Source organism: Scomber scombrus, chromosome 15 (genome assembly GCF_963691925.1).
Source record: "Scomber scombrus chromosome 15, fScoSco1.1, whole genome shotgun sequence".
In the NCBI taxonomy this organism is placed as follows: Eukaryota; Metazoa; Chordata; class Actinopteri; order Scombriformes; family Scombridae; genus Scomber; species Scomber scombrus.
In genome coordinates, this window is record NC_084984.1 from 11,581,848 (window position 1) to 11,598,406 (window position 16,559).

The 16,559-nt window shown below is 38.7% G+C and overlaps 1 protein-coding gene across 1 annotated transcript in view; it reads left to right on the plus strand.

Moving 5' to 3' along the window:
- Positions 1-16,048, plus strand: part of LOC133995297 (potassium/sodium hyperpolarization-activated cyclic nucleotide-gated channel 1) — a 70,362-nt gene extending 54,314 nt beyond the window's left edge. The window contains exons 7-8 of the mRNA XM_062434638.1: positions 6,610-6,774; positions 14,949-16,048. Coding sequence (XP_062290622.1) covers positions 6,610-6,774; positions 14,949-16,048 — 1,265 coding nt within the window. The remainder of the gene's footprint in view (positions 1-6,609; positions 6,775-14,948) is intronic.
- The last annotated feature ends 511 nt before the right edge of the window (positions 16,049-16,559 follow it).

Here is a 16,559-nt window from a genome sequence, read left to right on the forward strand (position 1 = left end):
AAAGTTAACATTTAAATTTGCTGTAATTTAAAAAAAAAAAAAAAAAAAGTTTGTTGTTTTTTTCAGACATAAATGCACAGACATGAATTATACATGTGTGTTCTATCATGCAAGAATAGCATATTCACAGTCACACATGCATTCCAATGTTCATACAGTTATATATTGAGACATGAGCCTTGCCTGAGGACTTGCGTTTGATGCTGTTTGAAGTTAAGTCATTAACCAGTGTTGGACGTTAGTCAGCTTCCGCAGTTACATAACCTCTCATCTGGTTGTTGGAGTAGGCCAAGGCGTGGATCAGGCATCCCTTAGGACACACAGAGGTTCCTCCCCCACCCTCACACACACACACACATGCATGAACTCTTCTCCCCCCCTCTGTACGTCCCTGCTGCACATATTTGGCAAATCAGGAGCAATTCCCTCGCTCTGTTCTCTGCTGTGCTTTCATTCTCTGTCTTCCTCTATCTCTATTTCTCTCAGCACAGGTCCCATTCCCTCTCCATAAAATTATGGGTATCATTAATTTTTTAAATGTCAGATGTAATTTCATTGCACGTTGTTTACTCTGACAAAATCTGCAGGCAGACGTTGTCGTGTCTATGTGAACGCAAAGCAAAGTTTCCTATTTTAGAAGTTCGTGCATATTTTATCTCATGAGTTCATCCCCACAATGAAAGGAGGCTGAGGATTCTAAGAATACCTTCACTTTGGTGTGTCTGCTGCATGCAGCTCATGTCTCGCAGGCGAGCCAAGGAAGGCAGCGAATCAAAAAAGAAGTAGTCATCTTTTTTTACTGCTTGTGCTAACCACAGGATTGCTGTCATACACCCTCTCATCATGCATCTTAGCGTGCAAAGCTGCAAAGGAGGGGGTCATCTTACGTTCTGCATAGAGTGGACATGTCGTATAGTAAAATATGTGGCAGTTGCAGTGCAGCAGCACATCTCATTCAAACAATTCATTATCTGGGGCTGTAGCTCTGAGATATTCTGCTAAAGAATTATTGGCACAGAACAAGTAGATCTTGTTTTAGAAACTAAACTGAAATGTCAGGATAAGACTTTTGGCCAATACGACTTTGACAAATTGATCTTAATGATAGTGAGTATGAGTAAATTTATCAAACTGTTTCAGAGAAAAGAAGAGAAGCCACAGCAGTTAAACTGGCTATTGTTTCCAGTAAGATGATGAAAAGTAATTATGGTACCTCAAAGACAGTGGAAGAGTGGTGGGAAGTTCTATATTTTGCAGTTTGAAACTCATCTAACACCTTTAAATTCAACTGTTTGATATCTTTGGTTGATAACAAACGTACTGCCTTTTCCTATTAAGTCTTTTAACAAGCAACATACAAAAATGAAGCTAAACTTTTTTTCTATGGTTAATGCTGGAGATAAACTGTTCATCAGCTGTTCATTGAATATAGCTACAAGCTAAAAGGAATGAACAGGAGAACAAACTATTCCCCTGAAAACTGACCTCTAGAGACCATGTTTATAAATCGAGGATATGTGTTAAGGCAACTACACAGTGATAACAGTGAAATATCATAACATTTGTGTGATGTAAAAGGGAAAAACATGCTTAATACAGTAAATGCTCCCATTTAATTAATAATCTTTTAATCAAAATATATGTGCCGTATCTGTCCAAATACTAAAGGTCACACGGCTCATTTTGCTATGTTCTGTTAGTGCCGAGCCACCTGCTGTTGCTTTCTGCCCAGCTGGTAATTTTACCAGTTTGTATGGTATTAGTAGATGAGGCCTGAGTTGGGAGCAGCTGGCTGTGCCAAGCACCTCACTCTTTCCCCTTTTCTCCAATGATTCACAGTCCCCTTACAACCAGGCCAAACCACGGCTAGAATGAGAAAGCTGTGAGGGGGACTGAGACAGAAAGACTGAGGGAGAGCGAGTAACAAAACTGGTCCCAGCTACAGGAAACTATTAGCATAGTAATGAGCAGGACATCTATGAGGACAGTAGGTCACTACACACCCCCTGCCATGGTCAATGCCACACCAGCATGCTAAAAAGGTATCACAGTAATCACTTCTGGTCCTCCGTGAGTGGGATTACATATTGGTACAGCAGAGCTCAATAGTGAAGTCACTCTGAGGCTAGTGGACTAATAGAGAATAATGTTAGGACAATGATAGACAGAAAAATCTCTATTGGGCTTGAATGTTTCAGTCATTTCCCCCCCCCCTTTCCTAGTCCCCTCGTCGTCCCAGCTATGATGAGGTTAAGCAGACGACGACGTGGTAGCTATGACAGTATGTGACACCTGAAGTGATAGCAAATTATGCACAATGCTCCTGGGGTCAATATTGACGCTTTGTGACAAGGCAACATGCATGTGTCAAACTGCATCGTGTTAAGTATTAACATGGGGAAACCGCCCACACATGCGCACAGACATGCACACATCTTGAAACTCATATAACTCATATAAGTCCTTCAGTTGACAGTGCTAATGTTTCCCCTAGAAATACTTTTAATTGTCTGTTAAATCCAGATCTGGAATTTTGTCAATGTTGCCACCTGCCAGGGACAAAGGGAGGGTAAAGTAGCCAAAATTGTGCTTAATGGGTACCAATTATGCTTTCCCACATTTTCAGTTGTATATATAATGTTTTAATGTTGTATGTTCAAAAATATGGCCAAAGTGTCAAATAATGACATAAACATATGTAAAAGCAATACCTATGAGCAAAAAGCACTGACATCAGACTGCTCTGAACACTCTGTTTCCAATGTTTTTTTAGGGTTTTTTTAACTTCCAGCCCAATCTGACGTCAGCTCGTGACTGATTTCTCTATATGGTCATCTGTTCCACACCAGTAAACTACTCTCCTCCACTAACATTATGGCATTTTTCCATTGTTTTGGGGGCTGTCACATCGAGCCATGACTGAAGTGAAGCTGGCACACTGTGATTTTCCATTACACAGCAGGGCAAGCTAGAAGAAGTTGTTTAACTGTCAGAGGTGTGCTGGTTGTCTGCAGCTCTTCATCGAGCATCATCATCACTGTGGCTGATTCTACTTGTACTATTCTTCCCTGCATTATTTCTAACTGATCTGCAGCACAAATAGCTCAACATTTCTCACTATGCAGTTTTGTTGATCATTTTTTAGTGCCTCTGACAACACTGTGCTAATGCAGTGGAGAATGCATTTAATTTCCTGTTAATTCTTCACAAGGTAGGCATAATAATGTAGGCATTATAAAGCTTTTAATACGAAGCAGTAAAGCAGGGAATGTTGAGTTTGCATCAGCGGTAACTTAACAACTCCTATACAACTGCCTGGCAGGCTTCTGGAAAGCTGGCCAATCAGAAAAGAGTGTGCTCATCTTGAGGGGGGCCTTAAAGAGACAGGAGCTAAGACTACCTGTTGTGAGACAGAGGCTGAACTGAGGGGCTTCAGAAAGGTTTGCAGTATGAGATAAATAAGGAGGGTTTTTTTAAACTGTGAATCATGCAATACTCTAGTGGAGTATCAATATAAAAAATAAAGCTGGAAATAAGAATAATAGGCATTGCCCCAAGCCCCCCTAGCGGGGCTAGGACTTATGACCTCAGTTCTTCTAAAACCCTGGCTACGGCTGGTAAAATTCATTTATGGGGCTGTGGCAGTGGGTTAGCAAAGCCAAAGCAAACCCAGGAACAGTACTCTGATGTTTCTGAGAATGGAAATCTGTGGTTCGATTCCCAGTACCGAATGTCTGGTGGTGAAAATTCTTATTTGTGTTCATGCTATGAGTTAGATGACAAGATTTATAACACTCTATCTATGAACTAGATATGAAGCTCGAGCCTGTAGTTTATGGGCTTAGCTTAGTATAAAGACATTGGGAAACAGCTAGCCTGGTTCTGTCCAGAGTTTAAAATATTAGGTTTTACAAGGCTTTATGTGCTGCACAATTTCCTGGCTCGGTGCAGTGACTTATTTTTATTGTGCAGATTAAACAAACAAGATATAACATGTTAGTGAGCTTTAGAGGTGCTGGTTGACGGATTTTTTCAGATTTCCTATAGACAGAGCCAGGCCAGCTGCTTCCACTTGCTTTCAGTCTTTATGCTAAGCTAAGCTTACCATTTTACTATATCTAGCAAACAGAGGTGAGTGGCATCAATTTATCATCTAACTCTCAGAAAGAAAGCAAACTTTTCTAAAACTATTCAAACTATTCTTTAAAAGTATGTATTTTGTGTTTCAATTTGTATTATGTATTTTAGTTATGTATGTTTTGAAAATCTAGCAATCACTGCACAGCTGTCAGGTAACATTATTTCTACTTGCCAGGTGCAATTATATCTAGTGATACATGTTGAGATGCAGCAAATGTTACAGTTTTCCTTGGCAATACATTCTAACTAATAATTTGATTGTACTGGTTGCATCTATATTAAGGAATGGTTTGCAATATGAATTGCAAAGGAAAATGAGTAATTAAAGCCCTCTTGTGCTTGTGGGAGAAGAAGCTATTTTAGTTATAACAGCCTTCAAAATTGTATATGGCATCAGTTGAAATTTAGTGGCATGGCAGGTAGTAATTTGTGAGGATTCACCCACTCAGCCAATTTAACCCATCTCTCTTAATCTGAGCCACTCTCAAGTAAAACATTCAACTCAGCTGCACAGCATATCATGTATGGTTGATATTGGTACAGTCAGTTTTTTAATAACACAGACCAACCATTCACTGTGTGTCTTTTTGCTTTTGTTTCTCCCCCTTTGTGAGATTTTCTTTCTCTTTCTTGTTCTGTGTGTCTTGGATTAACAGAGCTACTACTTAAAGGCATCTTTTCCATTATAACAGCAAACACCTTATTCACACCCACAGCCTGAGAGTGTTGCTCTCACATATTGCACACTCTGTGCTCTATTTTCATGACAACTCCTGTCATAACGAGGAAAGATCACACCACCACGAGTTAACATTTAATGATTTAATGAAGATGGAGGTTGTGCCGTTGATTGGGCAGAAGAACAAATGTGGATGGGGGTAGAGAGGTGTTGTGGTTTGAATGGAGGATTGAACAGAAACCCAGGGAAGTTGGTATCTAAATTGTGGGTACTATTTTACACATGCTTAAAAGATATGGCTGGTGATTTTTTATATTTTTCTTATTGTCAACTAATTGTGCAGATACCAACAATGAACTGGCCCTGCTTCCAAGTATTGTGTGTGTATCCAAAGTATAAATCTTATTCCTCCTTTCAAATAGGGTCAATTCATCGTTGGTTTGACTCTGCACATGAAATTTGTTGACAGTATGTATATTTGAAAGACAGAGAGGAGAAAATTGAAGCAGGATGAAAGGATGAATGAATAGTCTGTGGACAGATATGGGATTGTGTACTTTCTGCCATCTGTTACAGATTTGTGAAAACACTGAGGAAATGGACCCACTGGATATCATGTATTAGCATCTCACATTATCTAGCAAACACATTCATCTGTCTTTCTTTTTTTTTTGCTAGCTTAACAGGATGCTATGGTGAGGAAATGTAGGCTGGTTTTTACAGTCTTTACCAGCAGCTAATATTCAATCTGCTTACATGCTAGATCCTGGATGTTAGGCTCATGTTATTGTCATCAGAAGTGAAAATTGAAGGTCCCATTACTTTAGACTGAATTAAAAGCCTGACCTTTTTCTATCTGCAGTTCACTTTGCAATCACCAAACTGTTTGGCATCCAAAACAGAGAATATGAAAAAAATCACATTTCACATCCTCTTAATAAATTAATTAATATGGGTTCCAGAAACTTGGGTACATTCTCTTCTTTCTCTCAAGTATTTTTAAGATTATGAACCCTAATCATGGCCAAGAACTGGGAGCCAAATTTGCAAATCTTTCCACATAGAGATGTGCCTGCAAATTTGTATAATTCTACTATAGGAGATTAATTAGAAGCACCAACCAGTCCAGTCTGTGTTGAATCCATAATGATGATAATAAAAACTATACATGTACCACTCTTTGCATTTCATATGATCATAACGATTATTGTCTCAAACATAGATGTGTGCATTACAGGCAGGTGTCTTTGATGACTGAGTTTGGTCCTATTACATTTAATTTTAAAGGTAAAAGAAAAAACAAAAAAGAAGCACGCCATGTTATTACCTGACATGAAGGGGCTACAACGTTATTTTTGATGCTGTTTTCATATCAGAAACCACAGAGACTGAAAAATAATACAGTTTGATATGAAACAAAATCCCTGTTTACTTATACATTGCATTTGAGAACTTCAGTGCATTGATGCAGTTTGGAGGTTTTTTTGTAAAGCTGACTACTGTGTCGCATTATGGAACCATTAGCTCTCTGCAGGATGATAAATTATCTTAGTATACTGCAAGTGACAGCAGCGCTGATGGGCTTCCCGTTTTATTTACATTCACATTAGCTTCTGCTTCTGTACCTTTATGCTCAAGGTTCATCTATATGGTAATCTTTCCTGTAATTACTGAGAGGGTTTCCTTCATGTCCTGATGTACTCTCCTCCTCTGTCACTATATTTCTAATTCCTTTTTTAACTCTCTCACACCTCGTTTTTTCTTTGTCTCCCTGTGTTTCTGCCATACAGAGATCTGTCTGCTCACCAAGGGTAGGCGAACAGCCAGCGTGCGAGCAGACACCTACTGCCGACTCTTCTCGCTCTCTGTTGACCATTTCAATGAGGTGCTAGAAGAGTACCCCATGATGCGACGTGCTTTTGAAACTGTCGCCATTGACCGATTGGACCGCATCGGTAAGACCTGCCTACATCTAATCCTCCTGTCCTGTCTGATTGGTTGAATCTCTTGCCTGTCATCGTGCCTTGTTGTCTTGTCTTATCAGTATTTGTTTGCCTTCTTTCCTCATAAAAGCACTGTGTCTGCCATCTTGTGCTGCATGACCTGTATGCTATCTTTTTTCTCTTTCTTTTGAAGTCACATCTCTTTCTTTGTTTTATGTAACCATAAAGAACATTTGTTGTAACCAGCATTAATCCTTCTAAAGAACCAAAATAGCGTTTTGTGGTTGGATTAACTGGAAGGCAGTGCATGTCGCTGTCCGGGAGGGAGTCAGGTCGCCCCCTCGTTGGTTTGGTGTTGACCCCCGACTGGACGCCAGTGAGTGGATGGAAGCTAACTTCAAATGCATGTGTGTCTGGCCTTTCCACTCATCTGCACTCCTGGGTATGAGCAGCACCCCACCCCATATCAGAGTTCTCAAAATCAACCAGACACAAACCCCGTAAAAGAGAACCTGAGCAGGGCCAGGTGACATCAAGAAGTCGCTTCAGGTCCCAACATCCATCAAGTCCAGCCCAGTTTGTCAACAGGCAGGACTTGTCTATTTTTAATCAGCTATACCCTCATCATCAACAATGCTTCCATATTCTTTATTCTCTGATAAAGCAACAATTACAGAAGAATTTAGCCATGACAGATTATAGTTGAAAGAAAATTGATGATAATGGTTCATGAACAAAGATTTGTTCCAGATTAAAAAGGGGCACATGTATGAATTACCAACAGGGCAATAATTGGTGGCATTGACCCTCCAGTTTCACATTCTCCAATTCATTTTCTAGATTTTTCTGCTCCAATACTTGATTGAACAATAAACCTGTAGAAAATATTAAAGTATTATTTAAAAAAAGGTCAACTAGCAGAAGTAGAAGGTACATATGTGTCTTTGCTTATATTTTGCATAGATATAATTGAAATGTGTATCTTTTTTATATTTATAACCTTTCATTAACCCAGCACAGGAAGTTCTGGTAAATGTTTTGTTGTTAAGTCTAGGGGATTTAAATACCACTACACCTTATTGCTGTACCGGCTACTAACAGGCCACAACATACACTGAATGCCTTAATTACCAACAAGAAAGGATGCAGGCTTTGCTTCAAAAATTAGGAACTAGACTAGTTTTCTGCTGTTGCTCCACTCGTCTTACCGCTACGCTGTTCACTTGCCTGGGTGGTTTGAACTGAGCTCCCCGTCCTCTTCTTGTACTGCTTACTGTGCACTGAGCTCACTGTTGGTTTCAGTTAATTTAGGTTGACAAATAGACACAGACAGAAGCTAAACCAAAATACTTTAGGGATGCATTCATTGTCCATCATGGTCTCAACACAAAGTTTCTCTGAACCGCAACACGCCACTCTCATATGTCTACTTTCCTCTCTGCCGTCTGCCCTCAGTCAGGCTTATTTATTTAAATGTAAACATTATATCTCTTGGAGAATAAAATGTAGTCACATAATGTAACTCTACATTTCATTTGCATATTCCAGTGTCACATTGAATAAAAAAGTAATTTATACAACAATATAAATACTAAATAGTATGTGTAAAATTAGTAATTTTTTATCTATTTGTAAATACATTTTAGGTTTTGATATTTTTAAGACTCAATGATAAAATGAACTTGAACTTGAAAGAGGCAGTTGCACATTCAAAACAAATATGTGTGATCATTACTGATTTAATTCTTACTGTAGACTATTGCTTCATTTGTTGCTCAGCTATTGTACACTGTTAATAAAAATTGTTTGACGGGAGTAAACTGCTACATTTAATCTTTGAAGCTGCTACCAATCCACCACAATGTACAGTATGGTAATGAATATTCTGACCACAGTGTACTAATTTCACAAGTGCATTGCACCTCTTTCCCTGTTTTTGGCAAACTTCTGATAAGTCACTTAGACTAAAAACCTAATTTTGACAGTGCAGGTGGATGCTCTCCAAATAAAGGTAAAGTGGCTATTAAGGCTACAGGTTACTGATGGTGATTAAAATGCCATTTTCCATGCAGTCATGCTGTTTTACAAAATGCTCCTTTCTCCTTCGAGACACACAATTATAACAGTTACTTATGAATTTTTTGGTTAGTACATCTTGCCAGTTGAAATGGGATTTCCACATTTTTAATTATTACTATATTATTATTATCCCTTTTTTTTTTTTTTTTAAAGGATTGCAGGTGTACAAAAAGTAACCCCTGTCAATAAGATGTACCAAGGCACTAATTGAGGTAAATAAATAAAACAGGAAATAATAAAACAAATAATATAACATGTATGTATATATAATAATATTGATAATAATAAATCATATATATATATATATCATAATAAATCAATCAAACGTAACATTTAGGTTGTAGTACAGCCATGCCATTATGACTAAGACAGAAAAATATACAGTAAAGTAACAGTAAACCTGCACCTGCACCTTTGATCGCACCTTAACTCTGGCCTAACCCATCCCCATTGGTCTTTCTCTAAATTCCACTATAAATGTAGGATATTTCCTAATAGTGCATTGCAAAGTAAATAAGTAAACAAAATATGAGGGGAAAAAATGGTATCGTGTTTCTAGCTGCACTGAACGCTTCCTTCCTAGCTTTGAGTGTAACCTGGCCTGCTCCGTTCATCCTAGCAACAGAGCGCTCCACAGATAAAATCTCTATTAAAGAGTGATTCCACTGATGAATAGAAAGGGTATGCAGTGGTTTCCACCTGACTGTTAACATCTTTCTAGCAGCAACAGTTCATGCTGATATCCACAGCTGTCTTTGAGTATGGTTAATTCATTCAACAGCATACATTCTGTTTCAGATAGATGTTTTATTTATTCCAAGAAACTTCTAACTGATGGAGACTCCCATATGATACATAAAAATGCCCCCATTTGATTCAAATCACGTAGGACACAGTTTGAAGAAGTTATATGTATATCATAAAATGCAGCTTTGGAGTCAAATAATTTTGATATATGAAGTTCAGGTTTGTTAAGTTACATTTTGAAATGATTAATGATTTATATCATTATTTTTTATGGCTGCTACAGTACACACATAAGCTGACAGTTCACCATAATAGATTAGCCACACATTTTCACACCATTACAACTGGCTTTATCAATAAAGTCACCTTCTTGTCAGCAAACTTTTCGGCCCTATTATATTATTTTAAACACAGAACAACAATCACCTGCACACAAATTTAAAGTTGAGTATGCATAATAACAGTGTGCCAATGTTGTCTTACATCAGTGGTTAAGCTTCCAGTCTGTATCTACCTCTCTATCTGTTACTGTTGTTTTTCTTTGTCATGGCTTTGTATTTGTGTATTCTTTTGCCTGACACAGGCACATCAATATTGAATTGCTTTGCACCCTAAATTTTGACTGTTGAAATACTGTAGCGTCAGGCAAGTCAGCAACAAGCAATAAAACAATAGATTTTAAATAAGTCCACCCAAGCAAGTCAATCAGAATACAATAATAGATGTGTGTCCCATCATAAGACAACCTTTTCTCCTCAAAGTTATACTCATATGCAACACTTTTTGCACTGGATTGTATTTAATTATCAGACAAAACATATCAGCAGAATGTTTACACTCGAATTTGTGCTAAGTTAATATTAAATGTATCTGTTAAATGTTCGCTCTCTGTGCAATTTAGTTTTTTATGTTTTTTGAGACAGGGCACAAACTCCATCTCTGGCTTTGTTCTTCCATCCACACAGACATCAACACTCACACTGCATGAGAACCTGACACTAAAAACAAATGTTGACTTTGTTGCATATGAACGTAATTCAAAGGAGACAGGGTTGCATTTTTTGGACATAATAAGTACATTATTTAAAAAATAACACACACAATCTGTAGTAAATTGTAGGAATTTGTTGTCACTCTGTGCCCTTCACAACATATGCCCTTTGATCTCAAGAATAATATGCATTTGCCCTTTTTATGAGAGCCACCAGCTGAGTTAGTTTACAGCTGTAGCAAGCTGTAAACAGGAAAATGAAAGCTGACCACTCTGACTGACACTTTTCAGAGTGGTATAGATTCGATCCATCCTGTCAGACTAACCATGAAGGGGGTTTTGTCTCATACAAGGGAAGATACTTTGTCATGATCCGTGATGGTTGTATCGTTTCTATATATGAACTGCATTTGGTTACATGCTTGTCTTGCTCTAAAAAGGAAAGAAAAAAAAGTAACCATGCTTTGAAACCAATAACCGTGTTGCACATTTGACATTATCTTTTATCTATCTAAAAACTATTTGACCAGGAGTCCGTCTTGAGACGAGCACATCTCGTTTTCAAGAGTGCCCTGGCCGACGAGTAGGCATCAGGTAAACACTTTATTCCAATTCCAACATTCGAACAGCCTGACAAATTGACCTAGAGGCTTGCTAAATGGATCCGGTCTCAAATTCATCCTACAAGAGCTTGTCCTCTTGCACAAGGTTACATTAACTGTTGAATTCCTGCATCAGTGACACATAACTCAAGTCACCCACACTAGTCCTGCAGATGTTTTGATGGACACATTCAAAATGTCAATAACTAAGACAATCAAGGAAACAAAGATATCTCATTCAGTATCACATGCCATGTTTATTTATAATCACAGAATAATCAGCCAGATTATGAACACATACTCAGCTCTGTTGGTGTGATATTTTTATTTAATCTTTGAATCTTTTGTTCAAAGTGCATTCACAAATGTCTGCAGCTTAGTAAAAACTTTACTAATGCAATGCCACATACACTTTTTGTCACATGCAGAAATCCCATTTCATTATTTATTCATGTTTTCACCAATAGAAAAAAGTTTGTTTCTGATTGTCTGACTTGAAATATGACTTCTGTCTTTTGTGTAAATAATCTGGAAAAAGATTTAGTCTTGACTGACACAAATCAGAAGAAAGTAAATCTCATCTTTGGCTTTAAACTTTACTTACTCATTCAATTTATTTCATGTTGACCGCATTTGGAGGCCAACAGCTCAACATACTAAAAAAGTTTTATTTAAACCATTAAATTTAATTTTCTCACACACATTAAGACCAGTTTAAACACTCTTTAAAAAGTGCTCTTTAGTTATGGTGTATTAAGTGAAACTAAACATTTCCTGCAGTGATTCATAATAGAACAGACACAGATTATTACTGGTTAATAGTGAAATGAGACTGTATTATTTTTCTGTAAAGCCATACATCTTTGTAATGTGTGTATTTTATTTTTTACTAAGCAGTGTTGATTATTTAAATGATGCTTGTTAACATTACAATGTCTGTGTTTAATTTGGGATTTTTTTGTTTTGTTTTGGTGTATTTGTTGATTATTTTATTCAGATTTATACAGTTTTCTTCAGATTTCAGATATGGGTTAACTACCTTTTAACTATTACTATTTTTTTAAACAAAACATATTTGTTGCGGGTGATGTTGAATCCCAAATGCTCCATCATGCCAGGAAAGAAAGAAATAATGCAGTAATGTAATTGTATTACATTCAAATGGTGATTCAACCCATAGCTGATCCATTTTTATTTTTTATTTTATAAGTTTTGTTTTTTTAGAAAGAAAGCACTCTTTACCCATGAGTGATGTTTACATTTTGTTGATGTTTGTTTTCATTATGTTTTTAAGGGATAATATTTTCTGTCCAGTCTTTCTGTCCAGGTCTATAGATGAGGTGACCTCATCTATAAGTACATGTGTTGTAAAATCTCCCCTACGGAAGAACATTTGATGCAACACTGAGAAAGCGGAACAGAATATTTTGAACAGAAAATAGATCATAAATATATCAGATTTTGCTAAGTTTCTTTTTGCCTCTCGTTCCAATATGAGATTTGTGGAGTAATTCAGTTTAGTGGTCAGAGCAGGACAGTGTATCCACAAGGCGTGTGTCAGGGCACAAATCAAGCTCACATGTTAAGTGTGAGTTTATGTTTCCTTAAACAGGACTTTGACAATTATTACGATGTCTACTAAAATGTTTCCAGTCTGGCGGCTGAGGTGAGATTTTCTTTTCTACAGTAGGAAAATAGTTAAATAATTTGTTTGCATGTAAGCTTATATAGCCCGTAAGATCTGTTATGGCCTTTGCATACACTTAACTGACCAACAGAGAGAGTGAAACAACAAATAGAGATTATAGGAGGAGAGAAATAAGAAGAGGCCTGAGGAGAATCCAGAAGGGCAAATAAGACAGCTGCACACTATAATACACTACTGAAGCCCTGTACCAGTGTAGTATATATGAGTAATGTCCAAAGTTGAACTCTTCTGACTAATGCAGATGTAATATGTACACAAACTGCTGTTGCTCTGCACCTGTCTCTGGGTGATACCCCCAGAGTGCCCTGAAAGTTCAAAATGTTGAACTACCTTATCAAAATCAATGTGTTGTCCTTCCAATCTACAGAGTTTAACCCTATCACCTTTAAAAGTGCAATGCAAACAGCCTTGTAAGTTAACAGTAGTCGTATAATCAGTATGTGGTGCTAGTATTAGCTATTTTTGTATCTACCCGACCCTGTAGTGACAGTAAAAGTGAATAACTTCAAACGGAGAACTTGATTCTGAGAAATGGCTACAGACAGAGATCAATCCATTTTCGGCTGGGACTGTTACAGCTGCATGATTCCTGTCTTGTAGCTGAATGCATGGCTTGTTGGAAGCCTTGAGAAGAGAAAGCCGTCCAGAAAATGCTGCTCAACTGTAAACTAGGTGGAGAAATCTTCTGCACTCAAGGATAGGCCTTAATGATTGATTGACTATACAGCTGAAGCCTTCAGCACACTTAAAGTCCACTCTGTCTTCTTTACTGACAAAGAGCGCTTCACAGACTGTCGATAAACAAGGTCAACGCTAATTACAGGAAATACACCATTTAAACACATTTGGACCCAGTCATTCAAAGTAAAGATGTTAAATGTATCTTTATTATTAATACTGCCAAATGGGACAGCTCTCTCAACAAAAGACCAGTTTCAAGACGTCTTTCATGCCCTTAGTATCATTAAGCATGTTACCACAGTTTTGCAGCCAAACTCCCAAAGCCACAAAAGTGGAAACCGTCTGCCAAGCCTTTATTATCACAGTCCATGACTTGTGTCAGACTGGGAAAGATTTCCAGGCCTGTGGGCTTAAAATGCCCTTTAGGGTGCATAATAATAGCAGTTAACACCAGCACTAAAACCAGTTTGTTTACAATATTGAGGGAGTGATGTGTTTTTCATTACTATAATTTAATTTTCCAAATTGGTTGGCAAAAGCATAGCATAACTGTGTATTTTTAACTAATAATGGAATATAAACGCTAATTTTAGCGATAAAGATAGCATGGCATTCTGAGTGACACTCTGTGGTAAGATGTTTTATGTAATGTTTAATTATATTTACAATCTCTGCCCACTGATGGTGAGATAGTGTGTTAGGAATAGATCTTTGTTGCATTGTTTGTGTGTTTTTATTTTCATGTTGTTAAAAGGTTATTCTAAGTGTCCTTGTGATGTGTTTTAGCCGAGTTTTAATTGTGATTTAAATAGAATGTGACTTTAAATTAGTTCTTAGACTTTTTGTCTCTTCTAAAAAGAAAAACTGTCCAGTGTAATGACGTGTGGGTATGACTCCTCAGTAGTCTGTGTTTCATTGCCCATATCAGCACTTTCACTGTCTACGCTATCACACCATACTTTCAGTCATTTTTGTCTCCTTATGTGTCTTTACCTCCTTTCAAACCTTACACTTCCCATAGTCATAGCCATTCAATGTCTTTCACATTTTATATTCAATATGACAAACCTTAGTGGACGTGAAAAGATGCAGTTTGTATGATTATAAGAGTTGAAATACATCTTGACGAGACATTAATGGAGTGATTTTAAATAAAGTGCAGTTAATTAGTATTGGAATCAAGAAGACAAATGCCCTCTGCCAAAGTCTTTATAGTCCTTTGAATGTGTGGTGTCTATGTTAGGAAGTCTTCCTACTGAAACCTACACACTGCATCTTTATCATTACTGTCCTGAATCCTGCAGTTTTCCTGTGGTTAAGTGCAACCAGACTTTGCCATGGCTGTATGTGCTCACCTCTCCTGACTGCTCCCCAACAGGGAAGAAGAATTCCTTGCTGCTGCAGAAGTTCCAGAAGGATCTGAATGCCGGCGTTTTCAATACGCAGGAGAACGAGATATTGAAGCAGATTATTCGTCAGGACAGGGAGATGGTGATGATGGTGGACCGCAAGCAGTCACTCAGCGGGATGAACTCAACACCAATGTCAGGAAATTCCATCATTAACTCTCCAGCCCAACCCACCTTTTCCACTGCCTTTGGCACAAATCAGCTCCAGCAGTCCTCTGTACCGATGACATACAGTGCTTCAGCTATTGCCAACGCTTCTGCTGCACGCATGCTGCCGGCCGCTGCCGCTGCTGCTGCTGCAGCACAGGGGATTTACCCCGCTCCCAGTCTTTCTCATGGCAGCCTGAATGCCTCCTTGACCAACCCACAGACCCCACTCCAGCAGCAAGGAGCGATCATGTCCCCCATGTCCTTCACGGCTGCCATGTGTAGTCCACCAGTGCAGACCCCTCTGGCGAGCCGGAGCTTCCAGTACGGCTCGCGCACAGGCTCCCAGCTGTCACTTATCCAGCAGCCCATTGCCCAACAATCTCTATCAGCACAGCAGCAGCTTGCCCAGCAACCAGCTGTGTCATCTGCAGCCGCAGGCTCTGCAACACAGCAGCAGCAGCAACAGTCACCTCAGCAGCAGCAGGTCCCTTCACCTCAGCGGGGAGATATCCACAAGAGCACGCAGGCTCTACAGTCAGGCAGCTTGAGTCGGGATGTCCGACATTTATCGGCCTCCCAACCTTCACTGCCGCATGACACATCTCTGGGGCCCAGAGTGCCCCCAGCCTCAGGAGACTCTCTGGCCTCCATCGTGCCACCAACAGCAGCGGCGGCAGCGATCCAGGGGATGAATCTGCAGAGCGGCCTCCGCACTACAGTGCCCCAGCGGGTCAATTTATTCCGCCAGATGTCATCAGGAGCATTGCCCCCAGTAGCAGCAGCAGCGGCGGCAGCAGCAGTGGCAGCAGCATCATCATCTTCAACCCAACACAGGGAAACCCCCGGTTCTAGGAGAGATTCTGTGCTGAGCAGTACGGAGACTGAGCAAGACAAAATGCGTTTTGCATCAAATTTATGATCACATTTTTTTCCTTATCATTTTTTAAACTTAAATATGTTTCAATTCATTTTTAAAAATGGAGATACAACAAAAGAGATACAAATGAGGAACTTCAGCATTTTTGTTTCTCTCCAATTTTCTTCTGAAATAACCTCATAGAAATCCTGTACATATAAGCCCTTGTATTATATTTTAGACAGACATTGTCTCCCCAAACTTAAGAATGTATATTATACAGATACATCTCTCTTTTCTTTTAAGCATATTTATTATATATATACATATATATCTGTAGATATATGTGTATGTATATATATATACATACATCTATATTAATATACTATACACTGCTGTATGTATGTGTGTGTGTGTGTGTGTGTGTGTGTGTGTGTGTGTGTGTGTGTGTGTGTGTGTGTGTGTGTGTGTGTGTGTGTGTGTGCGTGTGTGCGTGCGTGCGTGCGTGCGTGCGTGCGTGCGTGCGTGCGTGCGTGCGTGCGTGCGCATGTGACCGCGTGTGTAAAATCCATCT